This window comes from Takifugu flavidus, chromosome 17 (genome assembly GCF_003711565.1).
Source record: "Takifugu flavidus isolate HTHZ2018 chromosome 17, ASM371156v2, whole genome shotgun sequence".
NCBI classification, from domain to species: domain Eukaryota; kingdom Metazoa; phylum Chordata; class Actinopteri; order Tetraodontiformes; family Tetraodontidae; genus Takifugu; species Takifugu flavidus.
The window spans coordinates 11743536-11761598 of record NC_079536.1 but is presented as its reverse complement, the minus strand read 5'-3'; the positions used below and the strand labels follow the sequence as shown (position 1 = coordinate 11761598).

General features: G+C 45.9%; 1 protein-coding gene across 1 annotated transcript; it reads right to left on the bottom strand.

The window, feature by feature from the left end:
• Positions 1-10506: 10506 nt before the first annotated feature.
• LOC130514264 (cyclic nucleotide-gated cation channel beta-3-like) lies at positions 10507-12577 on the bottom strand. The gene is made up of 10 exons (XM_057013749.1): positions 12374-12577; positions 12234-12298; positions 12043-12165; positions 11761-11902; positions 11533-11692; positions 11355-11452; positions 11195-11278; positions 10971-11089; positions 10717-10869; positions 10507-10647 (listed from the first exon to the last, which is right to left on the bottom strand). Exons 1-10 carry the CDS (start codon positions 12575-12577, stop codon positions 10509-10511), a joined length of 1287 nt encoding a protein of 428 aa, XP_056869729.1. The 3' UTR covers positions 10507-10508.
• Positions 12578-18063: the final 5486 nt, after the last annotated feature.

Sequence of the window (18063 nt, the reverse complement as noted above, 5' to 3'; positions counted from 1 at the left end):
GCCTCACTTCACCATCTTAGCAGCTGGTATATAGGTAGAAAAATGAAGACTGACCTGAGCCTCTCCAGTTTACAGTTTGGACTCTCCAGTCCAGAACAGAGCCGCTTCACTCCTGAATCCTGCAACGTGTTGAAGCTCAGGTCCAGAACCCTCAGATGGGAGAGGTTGGACTTCAGAGCTGAGGCCACAGAATCACCTCTGGTCTTGGATAAACTGCAGCTACTTAGGCTAAAATAACAATTATTTTGAGAGAAGACAAATAAAAATCAACATGTACCAGAGCAAAACACAGCTTACAAGCAACAAACCTCTCGTCCTGCACCGGCTTATCTGCCGTATGTTCGTATTTTGGGTTCTTGCAGGGCGCTTGGACAAGATCTACACCGTATGTAAAGTGTGTGTAGGTCAAAATACCTTCCAGGTTTGTGAGACCACATTTCTCAATAGCACTCAACTCTTGTCAGGAGTTGGGATGAAGCGACCCACTCCTGATAGCTTGTGGGCGATGCTGCAGCAGCCCTGCAATCCCTACACTCTCTGGTGAAACCAAATCAAAGGTTTTAGACACTGCTGGATGCTGGAAGGGTGGCTATAGTCTGGACGCATAGTTCCCCTGACTGCACATTTCTCCAACAGTGATTGGCAGCTGGTGTCACTTGTTCTCCAGATGAGAGAAGGAAAGAGAGCCACCCCACAGTGTGTTTGATTGCCCCACTGCAAGCTCAATGCTGCCAGAAAACATTGCAGGAGCATCAATTCCCCTCAGGGCATCAACAAGGACCTCAGGAAAAGGTGCAGCTGCCACCTACTAGAGACAAGCACACTGAGCTGAGATTCAAAGCCCTCTCCTCCCACGAGAAAAGCTTGTTTGTTGGAGGCTCTTCTGGGCAATACCTGGTGCCACAGCTCCAGCTCAGCCCGTCTCTGGAGCTGAGGTGGAGCTTAGCAAGTTTCATGGTTCTCCACCACTTCCTCTCGCTGAGGACCTTCTCAGCTGGTGGTTTCTGCTCCACCTTCCAAGTTGAGCAAGTGATACTTCTGCATTCCTGCCACCAGTGTCTCTGCAGAAAGAGTCTTCTCTACTGTTTTATATTATATTATAGAAAATTAGGATTTTTGTTTGATGTCTTAGATTTTGTTGACTAATTGCAGGTTTTTCTTTAATAACATAGAAAGATTCGATTAGAAGAGCAAATGTATCATTTTATGAACTACTTCCACTACTATTATATACACATACTTCCATATTGTCTTAGATTGCAAGCTGCATTTATTGCATCGTTCATAGAATGTCATATTTGTGAGGAGAAAAACTCAAATAAGGTCATTTTCTTTAATGATCATTACAAAAGAAGGAGGTGATGAACAAACAGATTTATATAAAAAATTGTGAAAACGTCTGCATGGAAACATTTTTAAAATGGTTGCATTGTGTAGAATCGGTGTAGAATCAACTTGTTGACTTCTGATTTGGACTCCAATCGAAGTGAGGTGCAACAATTGTGGATGCTGAAAGCTTCAGATCTTCATGAAGGTTTCTGTGGTTGGACTGACCTGCTGCCCCTTTAAGAGGGAGGCAGGTTTGGGCTTCTGGCTGGAATGAAGCCACCTAAGATGAGAATGACTGCAGGCTTTAGGTACCAAGGTTTAACAGGGTGCTCACTTCACACTTGGGCTTTTCTCTTTTTTGGGATGGATTTTCTCAGTAGAGAAGGGGCATGGCACACTGCAGCAACTTTCTTTTTGGGTTTTCTAGTTTTCCTTCTGATCTTTAAAAGACAGGAAGAACCATTTTTGATTGGTCTGAATGTTTGGGCGGTTTTGCGGCCAGCCTAAAATAAAACAAGACAAATCTACAACTGATACTTCCTTTCTAGTCATTGATGACCATCCTCACATGGGACAGATTTCCACAACCAATTTAATACTGCAAATCTGTCCTGTGTGGTCTTTTTTCCGAGAACTGTAACACTACGTTTATAACAAAGATCAAACATGTAAACATTTATTGTCTAACTAGTTACACCTGGGAAAGTACTGGATCATCTCTGACTGACCTGAGAGTCTCCAGCTTACAGAGAGGATCCTGGAGAAAACCACAGAGCAGCTTCACTGCTGGATCCTTCAGCTTGGCCCCACTCAGCTCCAGAACCCTCAGATGGGAGGGATTGGACCTCAGCGCCGAGGCCAGAGAGTCACAGCTGTTCTTTGATAAACAGCAGTCCCACAGCCTGGATAAGGAATCATGGCAAGAAATGATCTCTTATTGGAGGAAAAGTCATATTACACTTGCTCAAAATCATTATTTCATTTTATTTCATTATTTAATCAGGGCCCTTGGAGTCAGGAGAGCTCTGGCCCCCCACTGATAAACTGGGATATTACAGCAACACCATAGTTAAAAAGTATCGATAAAATTGACTTTCAATGGCTCATTTAAATTCATACTACACTTCTCTTCTGCAAAAGTCAATGGAATTTATCTTGAAGCCTTTCATTGTTGATAATGACGCTTCCTGGGCACCACCATCACCCGGGACCTTAAGTGGGAGCCAACCATCAGCTCCCTCATCAAGAAGGCCCAGCAAAGGATGTTCTTCCTACGGAAGCTGAGGAAGCTCAATCTGCCTCCCAGGATGTTGGCGCAGTTTTATACGGCCATCATCGAGTCCATCCTCACCTCCTCCATCACCGTGTGGTATGCTGGTGCCACCGTCAGGGACAGACTGAGGCTGCAGCGCGTCGTGCGCGCTGCCGAGAAGGTGATCGGCTGCAGGCTCCCATCCATCCAGGACCTGTATATCTCCAGGACCCGGAGGTGTGCAGGTCGGATCACGGCCGACCCTTCCCACCCTGGTCACGGACTGTTTTCCCCCCTCCCCTCAGGCAGGAGACTACGGTCCATTCGGACCAGAACCTCCCGCTACACTAACAGCTTCTTCCCCTCTGCCATCAGGCTGCTGAACACCAAGTGACTTATCACTTAAGCACCATGTACAGCAGCCAGCCGGACTCACGAACAATACACTACTCCTCATGGACCTGCACTATTTCTCACACTCACTATTTATGTAAATACTGTATATAAGTCTTATTTTATTTTATTTTATTTATCTTATTCTAGTGTGGTGTTGATGTCTAATGTTATGTTGAATGTCGCAGCGGCACACCACGACAAATTCCTAGTTTGTGTAATACTGTGTATTACATGTACAATGGCAATAAACCCTCTTCTGATTCTGATTCTGATTCTGATTCTGAAAGCTGACCTGAGAGTCTCCAGCTTACAGAGAGGATCCTGGAGAAAACCACAGAGCAGCTTCACTGCTGGATCCTGCAGATTGGTCTCACTCAGCTCCAGAACCCTCAGATGGGAGGGATTGGACCTCAGCGCCGAGGCCAGAGAGTCACAGCTGATCTCTGATAACCTGCAGCGCGACAACCTGGAAAAGCAATAAATGGGGCAAATAAAAACACATTTCTAAATATGAAAATGAAGAGAAAAGCAGAAAATGTAAAGAAATTTAGAAAAGACCAACAGAGGCCTCCTGACCTGAGCGTCTCCAGTCTGCAGTTTGGATGCATCATTGCAGAAGACAGTAACTTTACTACGGCATCTGTCAGGCTTTTGTTCTCGCTTAAGCTCAGCTCCCGTAGATGAGAAGGGTTTGACGTCATTGCTGAGGCCACAACTTCCCAATGACTCTTTGAAAGACAACTATCAGACAGTCTGTTGTGTATGAAACAAAAATAGTGAGTCAAACTTTGGGATTTCTCATCAACTTATCTGAGAATCGACCTCAACACAAATGTAGCTCATTTCCTGGAAAAGCTAAATTCAACACCGTAGAGCAACAGTTTGAACGACCATCAGATCTGAAATGCAACTGAATTATTCTTAACATTTGTCTTATTTTAGAACAGCTCATAATTACTCAATATTTAAAATGATTACAGCAAATGGTTTAAAGAAACGTGCATCTTTTTATCTGTCTATCGGCTCTTTGGATATTTTGCATTTCATAAATTTCACAATTTGTACGATCGTGCGTCAAGTCTTAATTCAGCGATCGATCGATGACATCAGAGTCTCTGGTTGCATCGATTGCCCTCAGCTTCTGTTATATCTGCCTGTTTTCCTTCAAATCATTTTCACTGCACCTTTTGTTGCTAGTGATGAAGTTGCCACCTAACGGGTGTGGAAAGGGTCAAACAACTTTGTGGGTCATATAAAGGCTCCAAACGTAACCGCCACAAAGACCTAAAACACCCATTTAAACCAACGAGGCCGGCTGTTTTTACGCTGAACAAATGAAGCAAAATAGTCACGTGTCATTAGTTAAAATGTGTTTTTCTGTCGTTTGAATACGATGTATACAAACAACAAAAGTTATTTAATTACATGACAGTAATTTCATGATAGTAAGTTAACTTGTGGCTCCTATTATTCCTGCCTTATGTTGGTTTGTCTGGATTGAACTTTGAACTTATATCCAGCCAGTGTTGAACATTTCTGAATTAATTTTTGTTTTTTTAATTTATGGACGCTGCAATGGAAATAAAGAATTGAAGGAATGACCACTGGAGGGGGTATTGCTACCTGACATGATCGACTTGGTTGATTTAAACGCCGATGTCCGGCCCCAAAAATCTTTACTTACTCGACCTTCCTGCAGTTCCTCACAGCTGGAATCAGGCGACGTCGTCCCTCCTCTGAGGTGTTGTACTGCTGCAGGTTCAGCTCATCCAGAACCTCCTCTGACATCTGCAGCAGGTAGGCCAGAGCTGAACAGTGGATCTCTGACAGTCTCCTCTCTGATTTCTTCTCTGACTTCAGGAACTCTTGGATCTCCTGATGGACTGACTGATCCTTCATCTCCATCAGACAGTGGAAGATGTTGATGCTTCTGTCTAGGGAGATTTCATCACTGTTCACCTCCTTCAGGTTGTTGAGGACCTTCTGGATGGTTTCTGGATGGTTCTCCATTTGATCCAACAGTCCACCCAGGATCCTCTGATTGGATTCCAGAGAGAGACCATGAAGGAAGCGAACAAACAAGTCCAGGTGGCCATTTTTACTTTCAAGAGATTCCATTAGTGCTCTCCTGAGGAAGTCATCAAGAGATGTGGCTGGATCGTTATTTAACAACCCAGCAAACCGGAAAAAGTCGTTTGGTTTCAAATATTTTAGGACAGACTCAATAATCCTTTTATTCTTGATGGTGTAGAGGTGGAACATGAAGACGGCAGCCAGAAACTCCTGAATGCTCAGATGAACAAAGCAGTAGACTGATTTCTGGAAGATCACACTCTCTCTCTTTTGAAGATCTCTGTACAAACTCCTGAGTACACCGACACCTCGGGGACGTCCAGTCCACATTGCTCCAGGTCTTCTGAGTAGAACATGATGTTTCCTTTCTCCAGATGTTCAAACGCCAGCCACCCCAACTTCAGAAGGAGTTCTTTATCAGCCTCAGTCAGTTCCTCTGGTCTCTGCTTTCCTCCATACTTCTTCCATACTTCTGCTTCTTCCTCTTTATCTGAACCCTCAGGAAGTGTGAGTAGAGGTCAGTCAGGGTTTTGGGCAGCTCTCCTCTCTGGTCTCTGGTCATCATGTCCTCCAGAACTATAGCAGTGATCCAGCAGAAAACTGGGATCAGACACATGATGTGGAGGCTCCTGGAGGCCTTGATGTGTGAGATGATTCTCTTGGACAGATCTTCATCACTGAACCTCCTCCTGAAGTACTCCTCCTTCTGGGAGTCAGTGAAGCCTCGTACTTCTGTGATCCTGTCAACACACGAGGGAGGAATCTGATAGGCTGCTGCAGGTCTGGAGGTGATCCAGATGAGAGCTGAGGGAAGCAGGTTCCCCTGGATGAGGTTCACCAGGAGCACGTCAACGGACGATACTTGTGTGACATCAGAGATGACCTGATGCTTGTTGAAACCCAGTGAAAATCTGCTTTCATCCAGGCCATCAAAGATGAACAGAAGTTTCCAGACAGTCAGATCTTCTGCTCTGATCTTCTGTAATGTTGGATGGAAAACATGAAGCAGTGAGAGAAGACTGTGCTGCTCATCTCTGATCAAGTTCAGCTCCCTGCATGAGAGCGGAAGCACCAGACTGATGTCTTGGTTCTCCAAACCTTCTGCCCAGTCCAGCTGAACTTCTGCACTGAGAAGGTTTTCCAACGCCGGCGACACCGTTGGTCAGAACCACTCTGATGTGTCTCTGTTGCTCAGATAAGACTTTGAAGATGTCCTGGCACTTGATTGGAGTGTCCTGGATGTTCTTCTTGGAGGTTCTCTCAAGCTGTCTCACCTCATGTTGTGTGTCCACCTCCTCACTTTGTCCCTCAGTGATGTAGAGCTCAGTGTAGATCTTGTTCAGCAGGGTTCCACTTCCTGCTTCATTAGTTCCTTCAGTCACATGTTCACATCTTCTCTTCAGACTGATCTTATGACCTTCTATCACCTCCTGCAGATCACTTCCTGAAAATAAGTAAACCATGATTTCCATCTATAATAAATCATCAACACAACTACAAATTCATGACATCACAAGTTCAATTTCATATTGAACAATTTTACTTTGTTTGGGCTTCATTTCAGCATCTCCAGATCTGCTTCCAGATTGTGAACAAGAGGACTCTCCTGGTGGAGCTGACTGGGCCCAGTTTGATAGGAGGTGCTCCCCCTCTCACTATGAAACACATCTCTATTAGTCCTTTGATTTATAGGATGAAAAAAACCTGATCAAGAGTTAATAATAATCCAATTCACTGCATTTTTATCAAACAGGAACATTTCTAATACATTCTGAATAACAACTGAATCAATAAATCAATGATGTCTCTGTATAATTTTTCATGTTTTCAGAGTTTTAAGCTGCTTTTTTTTAACTGTTTCCTGCAGTGAGAAAAGAACTGGCACCTTTTCCAGCCCCTCATCCTGCAGCACTGAATGTGCTCTAAAGTTCTTTCCAGAGCAAACGTCTCTGAACGTGCAGCAACATGTTGTAGTCATGGATCCGTGAGAAGAACCGGATACAGGAAACGCCCTGACTTTGATCCCAAAAACCCAATGGTGGCCAACGGTGGTCCGGCAACGACGGGGACGCTGGTCCATCGGGCCGACAAACACTGGTTTTCCACAGGCCAACATGGTGAAAGGACTGTCTTCAGCTCAGCTTTTAAACTGTCACAAAATGTCGCTCTTCCTGCTTCGTCTGAAGAGAATACTTTCACTCTCACTTTTAAAACCTAATCAACAGCTTTATAGCGTATATATTACTACCATTAAAGCATTCTGGGAAGGTTTAAAGTTCTTTTAGGATCAGTAGCAAAGAGCAGAAAAATAAACTAAACTTCACTTAGAAAGACTTTTCAACTATAACTAAAGTCAGACTATAAGAAAGTTAAATAAGAACTATTCATTTATGATGCATACTGATGTTTTGTGCTAAAACTAAATATGAAGTCTAGTTGATTCAAATCTTGATTTTATCTCCAAACACAACTGTCAATTCTTTTCAATAATACTCTTCGTTTCCACTCACCTGGTCGGTCTTCAGTCTTCCTGCTTAGTCTGAAAGGAATACTTTGAAAAACTCGTTTGTTGGGTTCCCAGTTTCTGGGACCGTTGTTGCTGGTGTCTACCTGCAGGGGGCGTGGAGGAGCCGCTCATCAGCCGCAGCTGGCCCCGCAGACACACGCACCTGCGGTCTCTCTTCAATCTCCCGTTAGATTTAAGGACAGAACTCCCGTCTGCCAGCGGCGGAGTGTTTTTCGTCCTCATCGCCAAACCCTGACTTCTGTGGCTTGACTATTTTGAGAGTTTTCCTCGCGGACTTGTTTTGGGCTCTCTTGAGGTCTCTCCGCCTCTCTGTGAACGCGGACCGAACTGTTCTTGTTCACTTTAAAATAAAGACGCTTTTCGGACACCATTCTCCACCATTATTCAACCTGGTTAAATAAATAAGATTCATGATGCTTCACAGATTTTGAAAGACTTGTAAAAGCAGCATATTTCTGCAGCCCTGGAGTCCAGGAGGAGCAGCAGAGGTCAGAATGTGTCGGAGCGCGTTTAACTATTGTCTGCAGTTCCACTTGTGTCCACCTGGTGGCGGTAAAGCATCACATGATATCTCCTTTTTGGAACTTCTTCAGCTATTTTTGATTAATTCAGATGACGACTGAAACTGTCAATGACCAACAGAAAGTTCGTCCATTTTTCTACTGTGTCACATTTTCATTATTTATTGTCATTATGGGTCTAAACTGGACCAGTTCTGTGAGCTGTTTTGCTTTTTCTCTGGACCAGATGTTCCAGGCAGGTTCCATCATTGGACACAGACGGAGACAGGTCACGTGACAACAGTCAGCCTTTAGTTCTTTATTACAGGAGGATCTGGTTTATATACAGACACGTATCTGCAAAGTACTAAAAAGTCTACATACACGCACAGGCGTGTATTAAGTGTTTATACACACGTTTGCGCGTACGTGCACACTGTATATTCATATAATAACTGTTAGTTTCTAAAACACCAAAGTAGAGTCACTGAGGCACGGCTTCACCTCCTTTACACCGAGGTTTCACTGAGCAGGTGTGATGAACTGTTGCAGAAGGAAAAGCATGGAACATGTTAATAATCGGACACAAAAACACTCAGGTTTATTGTCTGGACCTCGCCATCCCTTTGGGGAGGATCATCTCATTCTTCAGCTTTGAACTGTCAGAGTTAAAAGGTTTCATCCTTCCACAAGACCAGAAAACTTCCGCCCAACCTTCTGACCTCTAGTGTCGTATTTTCATCTCTTCAAAAATTATCATGTTCAACATTTTGTCTTCCAAATGAAAAAGAAAAAAAAATCTTCCCATCTGAAATTCAGGGCGAGACAATCCGAAAAAGGCAACTATCTCCAAATATGAGCTTTCTGAGCGACTGATGTGAAGCTGGTGAAACCAGTTTGACGACCATTGTGAAGCCAGGAGAGTGTAAATGAGGGGGGGGGGGGGGGGGGCAGTGAGTGGATGCTGCATTCATCAAACACACAATAGTCAGAAGAGAAGAAGGAAGAACAGAAGCCCGTTTTCCTCAGTGTTGGTGTGGAGACGCCTGTTTGGAGGAGCAGGAAGCAGGCTGGACTCTTCCAGCTGGCTTTAATGCCACTTCTCTTCTGAGAACCTCCCAGCAGCTTTCTCTCCACCATCTTTTTACGCTGAAGGTTTTTGATCATTTCAGGTCAGATGTTCTTGGACTGAGGTTAAAAATGTTTGTTCTTGTGCTCGGAGCAAACCGATGATCCTCTAAAGTCAGGCATCCTAAGGTGGATGTTTTCTGAGGCGTGGAGGCTTTAAAGTGGCGCTTTTACCCACTTGTCCTCGTTCTGTTGGAAACTTGATCCAAAAACCTTTTCTGGAGCTTCATGTTCTGCTTTTTTGAAGGAATGAAATGGTTTCATCAGCGCTGCCGGGGGCTGAGCAGGCTTCATAAATCTGAAGCTCTGAGATCCTTTAAAGATCTCCTGGAATCAGCAGATGGGGCTTTGATCAAAAACTGTAAGAATCAGTCAACCTATCAAATCTTGACTCAGTCCAAGCATGAACCAGTCCATCCAGAGCTGATTATGGCTCAGCAGGAGGAAAGCACGGCCTGGGGGGGTTCATATGGAGCAGGCACACTCTGGCTCTATTGCTACTGAAAACAGCCCTTCAGCACAGCAGCCTGAAATACAGTTCTGGAGAAACCTGTTCCCAGCAGCAACCTGTTTAAAACATGACCAGTAAGAGATGCCCGGCGTGACCACGACCACGGGGAGAGGGGGGGGGGCAGAGATAGGCGGTAACGCCGCTGCCCACCGATTCACCTGGAAACAACAAAAACCCCAGCAGCTTGGACCCAATATGGCAGCGTGTTCCTCAGAAACGCTCCTCAAACTCTCCCCACAGCTTTATTGCTAAACAGGATTTGGGTTTTTTTGTCCGTGCTAAATGGAAAGTGTTTGTCCTTTGGTGGTCCAACAGGACCACGATTTGGATGGATGGATGATTTGATGTGACGTGTGACGTTTATTGGAAGATCTGCTTAATCTTCAGGCTGCTCGGGTGTTATCAATATAAAATAACACTGAAATGTAAAAGTTGTCCCCCCCGTCTCTCTGCAGGCATGTCAGTCCTGCCAGGTTGGACTCTCAGTCCATCGGACACAGTTCAGAGCAGAAACAGGACACAGGAACAACAGATTTGGCTACAGTCTCTGACCTTTCTGTCCCGACTAGCGTCTAAAACATTAGTTTGCTGCAGGCGTCCCTTTTCCCCCTCTGGTGATGAGAGTTTTTAAGATGATATGTGATTAAAAAGTGGGATGTAGATGACGTAGGTTCTGCTCCTTTGCACTTTTCTGTGAACAGAAGAAAAAACAGGCATGGTGTTTCCTGCCGAAAGAGCTTGAATATTTGGTCATCAAACGACCTCAAAGAAAAGAAAAAACACAAAGTACCTTCAGTTTTTCTTGAGTCGTCCAAATACCTTCAGCAACTTTGGTGTTGGAGGTTTTGTTTCAAACAGAAATGCACCTTTGGGCTTTTCCTCTTTCTTTGCATCAGTTTTAGCTGGTGCAGCCTTGGCCTTGGTCAGTTTCCTACACACACACACACACATTTACACATTGAAAGTGGGTGTGGTTGTTCTGGCACTTAAACCGACTCACCTTCCCTTCCGAGCCAGAACCTTCTGGGACTCTGGGTAATGGATGAGGATGTCAAACAGGTCTTTCTTCTCCAGGACAAACAGGTTAGCAAAGCCGTGTGCTTTGACATTAGCTGTGCGCCTGTTCCCTCCATCTTTGGCAGACTGCAGTAAGCTGTGATGGAGCCAGAGGACACGTGTGCACGCTACAGGATGTTAGCTACGGGTGGGTGATACGTGGACTGAATCCAAATCTTCAAGCCTCTCAGGACACACCTGATTTCTCCAAAGACGCAGCCCGCCTTCAGAGTGACGAAGACGATGCTGTTGTCAGGTCCTCCCACCACCTGCACCGCTCCACTCTTGATGATGTACATCTCTTTACCGATGTCCCCCTGCAGGGGAAAATAAGCAAACCCTCCATGTAGATGAGACTCCTGTGTTGTAGAACGAGGGGAAAGCTTCTGCTGGCGTTGAGGAACATCGACCACGTGACTCACTTTCTTCACCACAAAGTCTCCTGGTAAATAGATGATGGACTTGAGCCTCAGTAACATGTCCACCAGCATCTGCTGGTCACAGCCCTGATGGAAACCACAGGTATGTGAGTCTGAGCTGCACTGGGACTGCTGGTGCGTGTGGGAGCCCCGGAGGAGCTACCTTGAACAGGTCGATCTTCTGAAAGGTGGCCAGGTTGATGTCCACGGCGATGGCGGTCCTCATCACCAGAGGCATCTTATCCAGCAGCTCAGACTCGTCTGATCGGGGCGCAGCAGACTTTGGGTCATCACGTGTTCTGATTCCTGGAGATGGAAACCCTGGAGGCTTCCTGACTCACCCAGCATGCCTTGAGCCGTCCAAGTGTAGTTGTACCACGTCTTCACCCTGTTCTGGACCATCTTGGGGATCCTGTTGGTGTTCATGTAGGCAACACAACCGTCCATGGAGGCCCTGAAGTAAGTCTGACCCGCCGTGGCCGCTCCTATGACGTCTCTCATCTGAGAGGAAACGGGACGATTGAAACGTCGTGAAGACGCAGTTCAAAGATTTGGAACGTGACACCAACCTGCCCGATCAAGCTGGAGAACACAAAGACGCCGATGAAAAAGTTGGACATCTGAAAGGTAATCTCAAAGGTTGTTGTGGGCTCTGGGAGACCCCCGATGTTGATCAGACTGCGCACGGCAAAGTAGTAACAGCGCAGGTACCTGTGGAAGAACACGGCCTTTCACACATCACGGCAGAGGTTCAGCACCCTCAAACACACCTGATGTGAGAGGCTTTAAGCCTTAAAGCTCAAATCTTTACACTCATGCCCACGGATGATCATCGGAGATGGAAAACCTACGCTGTGCCGTTGCCGTCGTACACCCAGGTGGTGGTGGCGATCCCCTGATGCTCCGAGGCCACGAAATAAGCACAGGCGGTGAGGTGAAGCATGAAGAGCAGGTATCCTGTAGTCCGAGCCACCCTGCGGGTTAAACACAGCCCAGATGTCTGGAAATGCCTTTATTTTAACCTCCAGAGGACTCAGAATACCTCCAGATGTAGGCTTTGGCCATGACGTTCTCCAGCCGATCGCTGAACTCAAAGAAGGACTCGACCTGCAACAGACAAGGAGAACGTTGGGGAATGTTTCCACGTGTGTCTCGGGTGACTGTGGGGCGGCTGCTGCCTACCCGGACGATGCGGTTGAGTCTGTAGATGGAGGAGAACTCAAAGTTCAGACAGAGAAGGTCGAATGGGAGGATGCTGAAAATATCAGTCTGACAAAACAAACATTCAGGGCAGAAACAGAAGCATTTCCAATCATTTGCATATGAAATGGGAACATATGAAACAGTTGTAAGGTTGAAACTATGGTTAATACTACACTGGACCATCCACTGTGGGCGGAGCTCCAGACACACGGAAAAGAAATGTTACAAAAAGAGGAAATCAACAAAAACACTGAAGTCGACTCCATCTCATCTCTTAGCCGAATCTTATTCCAAAGCAGCGTCAGAAGTGTTGAACCTGCAGTTTTGGAGCCGGTGTCGCCCTCTGCTGGACACGGCAGCACATTACACAAACCATCTACTCAACCACTGCTGGAGAACCAGCAGGGGACCAGTTTAAAGCCCATCACCCTCCAGGCTGAAGAAGCTGCACGTGCTGGGTCCGAAGGAAAAGCATGGAACATGTAATAACCGGACACAAAAACACTCAGGTTTATTGTCTGGACCTCGCCATCCTTTGGGGAGGATCATCTCATTCTTCAGCTTTGAACTGTCAGAGTTCAAAGGTTTCATCCTTCCACAAGACCAGAAAACTTCCGCCCAACCTTCTGACCTCTAGTGTCGTATTTTCATCTCTTCAAAAATTATCAGTTCAACATTTTGTCTTCCAAATGAAAAAGAAAACAAATTCTTCCCATCTGAAATTCGGGGCGAGACAATCCGAAAAAGGCAACTATCTCCAAATATGAGCTTTCTGAGCGACTGATGTGAAGCTGGTGAAACCAGTTTGACGACCATTGTGAAACCAGGAGCAGTGTAAATGAGGGGGGGGGGGGGGGGGGCAGTGAGTGGATGCTGCATTCATCAAACACACAATAGTCAGAAGAGAAGAAGGAAGAACAGGAGCCCGTGTTCCTCAGTGTTGGTGTGGAGACGCCTGTTTGGAGGAGCAGGAAGCAGGCTGGACTCTTCCAGCTGGCTTTAATGCCACTTCTCTTCTGAGAACCTCCCAGCAGCTTTCTCTCCACCATCTTTTTACGCTGAAGGTTTTTGATCATTTCAGGTCAGATGTTCTTGGACTGAGGTTAAAAATGTTTGTTCTTGTGCTCGGAGCGAACCGACGATCCTCTAAAGTCAGGCATCCTAAAGGTGGATGTTTTCTGAGGCCTGGAGGCTTTAAAGTGGCGCTTTTACCCACTTGTCCTCGTTCTGTTGGAAACTTGATACAAAAAACTTTTCTGGAGCTTCATGTTCTGCTTTTTTGAAGGAATGAAATGGTTTCATCAGCGCTGCCGGGGGCTGAGCAGGCTTCATAAATCTGAAGCTCTGAGATCCTTTAAAGATCTCCTGGAATCAGCAGATGGGGGTTTGATCAAAAACTGTAAGAATCAGTCAAGCTATCAAATCTTGACTCAGTCCAAGCGTGAACCAGTCCATCCAGACCTGATTATGGCTCAGCCAGGAGGAAAGCACGGCTGGGGGGGGGTTCATATGGAGCAGGCACACTCTGGCTCTATTGCTACTGAAAACAGCCCTTCAGCACAGCAGCCTGAAATACAGTTCTGGAGAACACCTGTTCCCAGCAGAACCTGTTTAAAACGGGACCAGTAAAGATGCCCAGTGTGACCACAACCACGGGGAGGGGGGGGGGCAGAGACAGGCGGTAACGCCGCTGCCCACCGATTCACCTGGAAACAACAAAAACCCCAGCAGCTTGGACCCAATATGGCAGCGTGTTCCTCAAAAACACTCCTCAAACTCTCCCCACAGCTTCATTGCTAAACAGGATTTGGGTTTTTTTGTCCGTGCTAAATGGAAAGTGTTTGTCCTTTGGTGGTCCAACAGGACAACGATTTGGATGGATGATTTGATGTTATTGAGAATAAAAACAGCTGAAAATGGAAGCGGAGATGTTTCAGAGCACCAGAGCTCAGAAAGAGTTTTAATCACACACCGCCTGTTGGGAATGATGAATGGATGGATTTTTATTTAATTTAGACTAATTTTAAAACATCCTTTATGCCAGTTCCATAGAGCGTGCGCGCGCACACACACACTAGCAAAGATGATATCCAAACAGCCAAATAAATGGGAGTCAAAAGAAATCATTTAAAGCTCATATGTCAGAGTCAAGGTCGAGGGTTTTCTATGGCCCCCGGGATGATACTGATTTATTATTAGAACCGGCCCACAGGCTGCAGATGTTTTACACAGGCCAATACTACATTTCCCACAATGCAACGGTGACAGTCTGAGCGGGAGGTGGCTTCATTTCATTATTTATCAGTAGTCATTAGCATAACAGCAAAAGTGAACTTTCAGATACCCATAAAATGGCAAAACGGAAGGTGGACACTGAGAACCGGGGGTTCAAACAAGGTGGGAGTGGGAGTACATGTTCACGGAGGCAGCTGGGAAACCTGGGTGTCTTCTGTGTGGAGAAAGGGTGGCGGTAATGAAAGAATATCATCTGAGACGGCATCATGAAGCTAAACACGTGGACAAAGACAAGAATATGGACATGGAACAAAAGCTACAGAAGGTTGAGGAGTTAAAACCAGGCCTCAAATCTGGACAGGCTCTGTTCAGAAAAGCCAAATCTCAAAGCGAGGCTGCTGTCAAGGCCAGTTTGATTCTGGCAGAAGAGATCGCTCAATCAGCCCGGCCATTTCCAGAGGGGGATTTCATCAAACACTGCATGCTTAAAGTTTGTGAGCAAGTTTGCCCAGACAAAAGGCAACTCTTTTGAAACGGGAGCCTGAGCAGAAACACCATTGTTGTCCCTCAATCTAAAAGAGCAGCTGGAGAAAAAGGGGAAAGATTTCATGGCATCTTCCCTGGCTGTGGATGAGAGCAGCGACATTAGAGGGGACTCCAGCCTCAACGTGACAGAGGAGTTCCTGGCGTTACGTCCTGTGCACGGCACAACCACAGGACATGATTTGTATGAAGAGGTGTCAAGATGTGGAAATGAGATGGAGCTGCCTCGGGAAAAACTGGTGGGTTGGACAACAGACGGAGCACCTGCCATGTGTGGACACAGGAGTGGACTGGTGGCCAAGATACGGGAGAAGATGCAGGAGGAAAACGTTACGGCTGAACTGACAGCTCATCATTGCATCATACACCTGGAATCGTTGTGTGCTGAAGCCCTGAACATGGAACATGGAATGTTCACCATCACGCACGCAGGGAACTTTATCAGAGCCAAAGGTTTAATTCAGCGCCAGTTCAAGGCGTTTCTGAGCCAGTGGGAAACGCAGCATGGTGATTTGCCCCATCACACTGAGGTGCGATGGCTAAGCCAGGGAAAGGTGCTGCAAAGATGTTTCCAGCTTCCTGAGGAGATCGGATGTTCTTGGACAGCAAAGGGAAAGACACAACTCAGCTCCCAGACCAAAGGTTCTTGTGTGAAACGGCTTTTCTGTGGGACATTCCGAGTCATCTGAATGCAATGAAGCTGCAGCTGCAGGGTCGGGGTGGTGTCCCCTCTGATATGTACAGTACAGTGAAGGCCTTTAGAACCAAACGGACTCTGTGGGAGGCACAGATGCACAAAGGAAACTTGAGCCACTTTCCCAGCTGCCAGACCCTGAAAGAGAAGCTCTCTACCAGTGTGTTCCCGAGCGCACAGTTTGCTGATTAAATGAGTGTTCTCGCCGCTGACTTCCCACGCCGAGTCACTGACTTAAAAGCACCAAAAAGCAGGTTTGAACTGCTCAGCCGTCCATTTGAGGTTGAGGTGGAAAGCTCAGCACCAAAGCTCCAAATGGAGGTGATTGAGCTCCAATGCAGTGATGCCCTGAAGGCAACACATGGGGCAGTGGGTGCTGCGGAGTTTGCCCGTTTCCTCCCCGACACACATCCAGGCTGCTCCAACGTTGCCTGTGTTTGGCAGCACAGACCTGCGGGAACAACTGCTTTCTTTGATGAAGCTGAACAAAACATCACACAGAAGTGGACTTCCTGCTGAACACCTTCACTCAATTGTGAGGAGTTCCTCAGCTCAGAGCCGGACCCCCAACATTGATGAACTCGTCCAAAAGATGAGACACCACCAAGTATCAGCCTCAAACAAGTGAACATTAAGCTGCAATAACACATTTACAATTATTACTCAGCTCAAGTTTAAAAGTTAAATATTTTTCACTGCACATGTGCCTTTTCCTTGAAGAAAGTCTTGTTTTTGCTTAATAGATTTTTGCACTTTATGTTATTGTATTTCAATCCAATTATGTTCTAAAAATATTTCAGTTGAGTGAATGATAGAAAATTGCTGTTATAATTTTTTTCTTTGAAGTAAATTTAGCCCACTTTTGCTAAATGAGAAAATATACTGATGGTGCCTTGAATAATACCGCTTCATTCATTTAATGTTCATGTTATGGGGATTTTTATAGAAAGCAAATTTGTCTTTTGTGTCTCTTGAAAATTAAAAATGACTGACAGAGCCATAAGAAACTATTGCTTTATTTATCTGATCATATTGTAAAATATTTGTTAGGTTTTCAGTTGGTTCAGTTTGCTTCACTAGACCAGGGGTCACCAACACGTTGCCAGCGGGCACCCGGTCGCCCGTCAGAACCACCTGAGTCGCCCACCGGCCTGTTCTAAAAATAGCTCAAATAGCACCACTGACCAATGAGCTGCATCTAATTTATTTTTTTGCGATTCTTGTTTAAATCACACTTACAAACTGGAAATAACAATATATTAAAAAAAATGTTTAATATAAATGAACTATGACCTAGTATAGTTCAAAGGTCAGTATGATGCGCATGACCAAAACGTAGCGTCTACGCAGATCGCTACGACCAAACAGCCGAGCGGGCGCAGCCAGAACGAGGAGATGACTGACCCATAAAAAGATGGCAGAAAAGAAGAAAGAAGACAGATCATTTTCAACACAAAAGTTTCTTTCTCCACAAGAGAAGAACTTCTCACACTACTGCCCCTAAAGACAACTACGAGGGGAGTTGACATATATAACGAGGGGAGTTGACACATATAACGAGGGGAGTTGACACATATAACGAGGGGAGTTGACATATATAACGAGGGGAGTTCACATAAATAACGAGGGGAGTTGACACATATAACGAGGGGAGTTGACACATATAACGCGGTGAAGGAGTTTTTGCTGGAGAAAAAAGTGCCGCTGGAAAAGCTGGTATCAGTGACGACAGACGGGGCTCCCGCTGTGAGCGGCCCGCTACAGACGGGGCTCCCCCTGTGAGCGGCCCACTACAGACGGGGCTCCCGCTATGAGCGGCCCACTACAGACGGGGCTCCTGCTGTCTGTAGGCCTCATGTGCCAGAGTGATGGGCTTTGAGCACGTGATGACTCCTGTGGTGAAGATCAGAAACAGCATCCACTCCAGAGCCAAACAGCTCAGAACATTCAAGGTTCTGTTGGAGGAGCTGCCAACTGAATATGGTGACCTGCTCCTACACACAGAAATCCGATGGCTCAGCAGGGGACGGATTTTGCTTCCTTTTTTGTCACTTTTGAGTGAAAAAGAGTTCATGCAGTCCAGAGGGGAAGACGCCGCGCTGCTGGAGGACACTGACTGGACACTGGACCTTGCATTTTTAACGTTTTACTGGGAAACGGAACAGTTTGAACTGGGAGCTGCAAGGCAAAGGTGAGA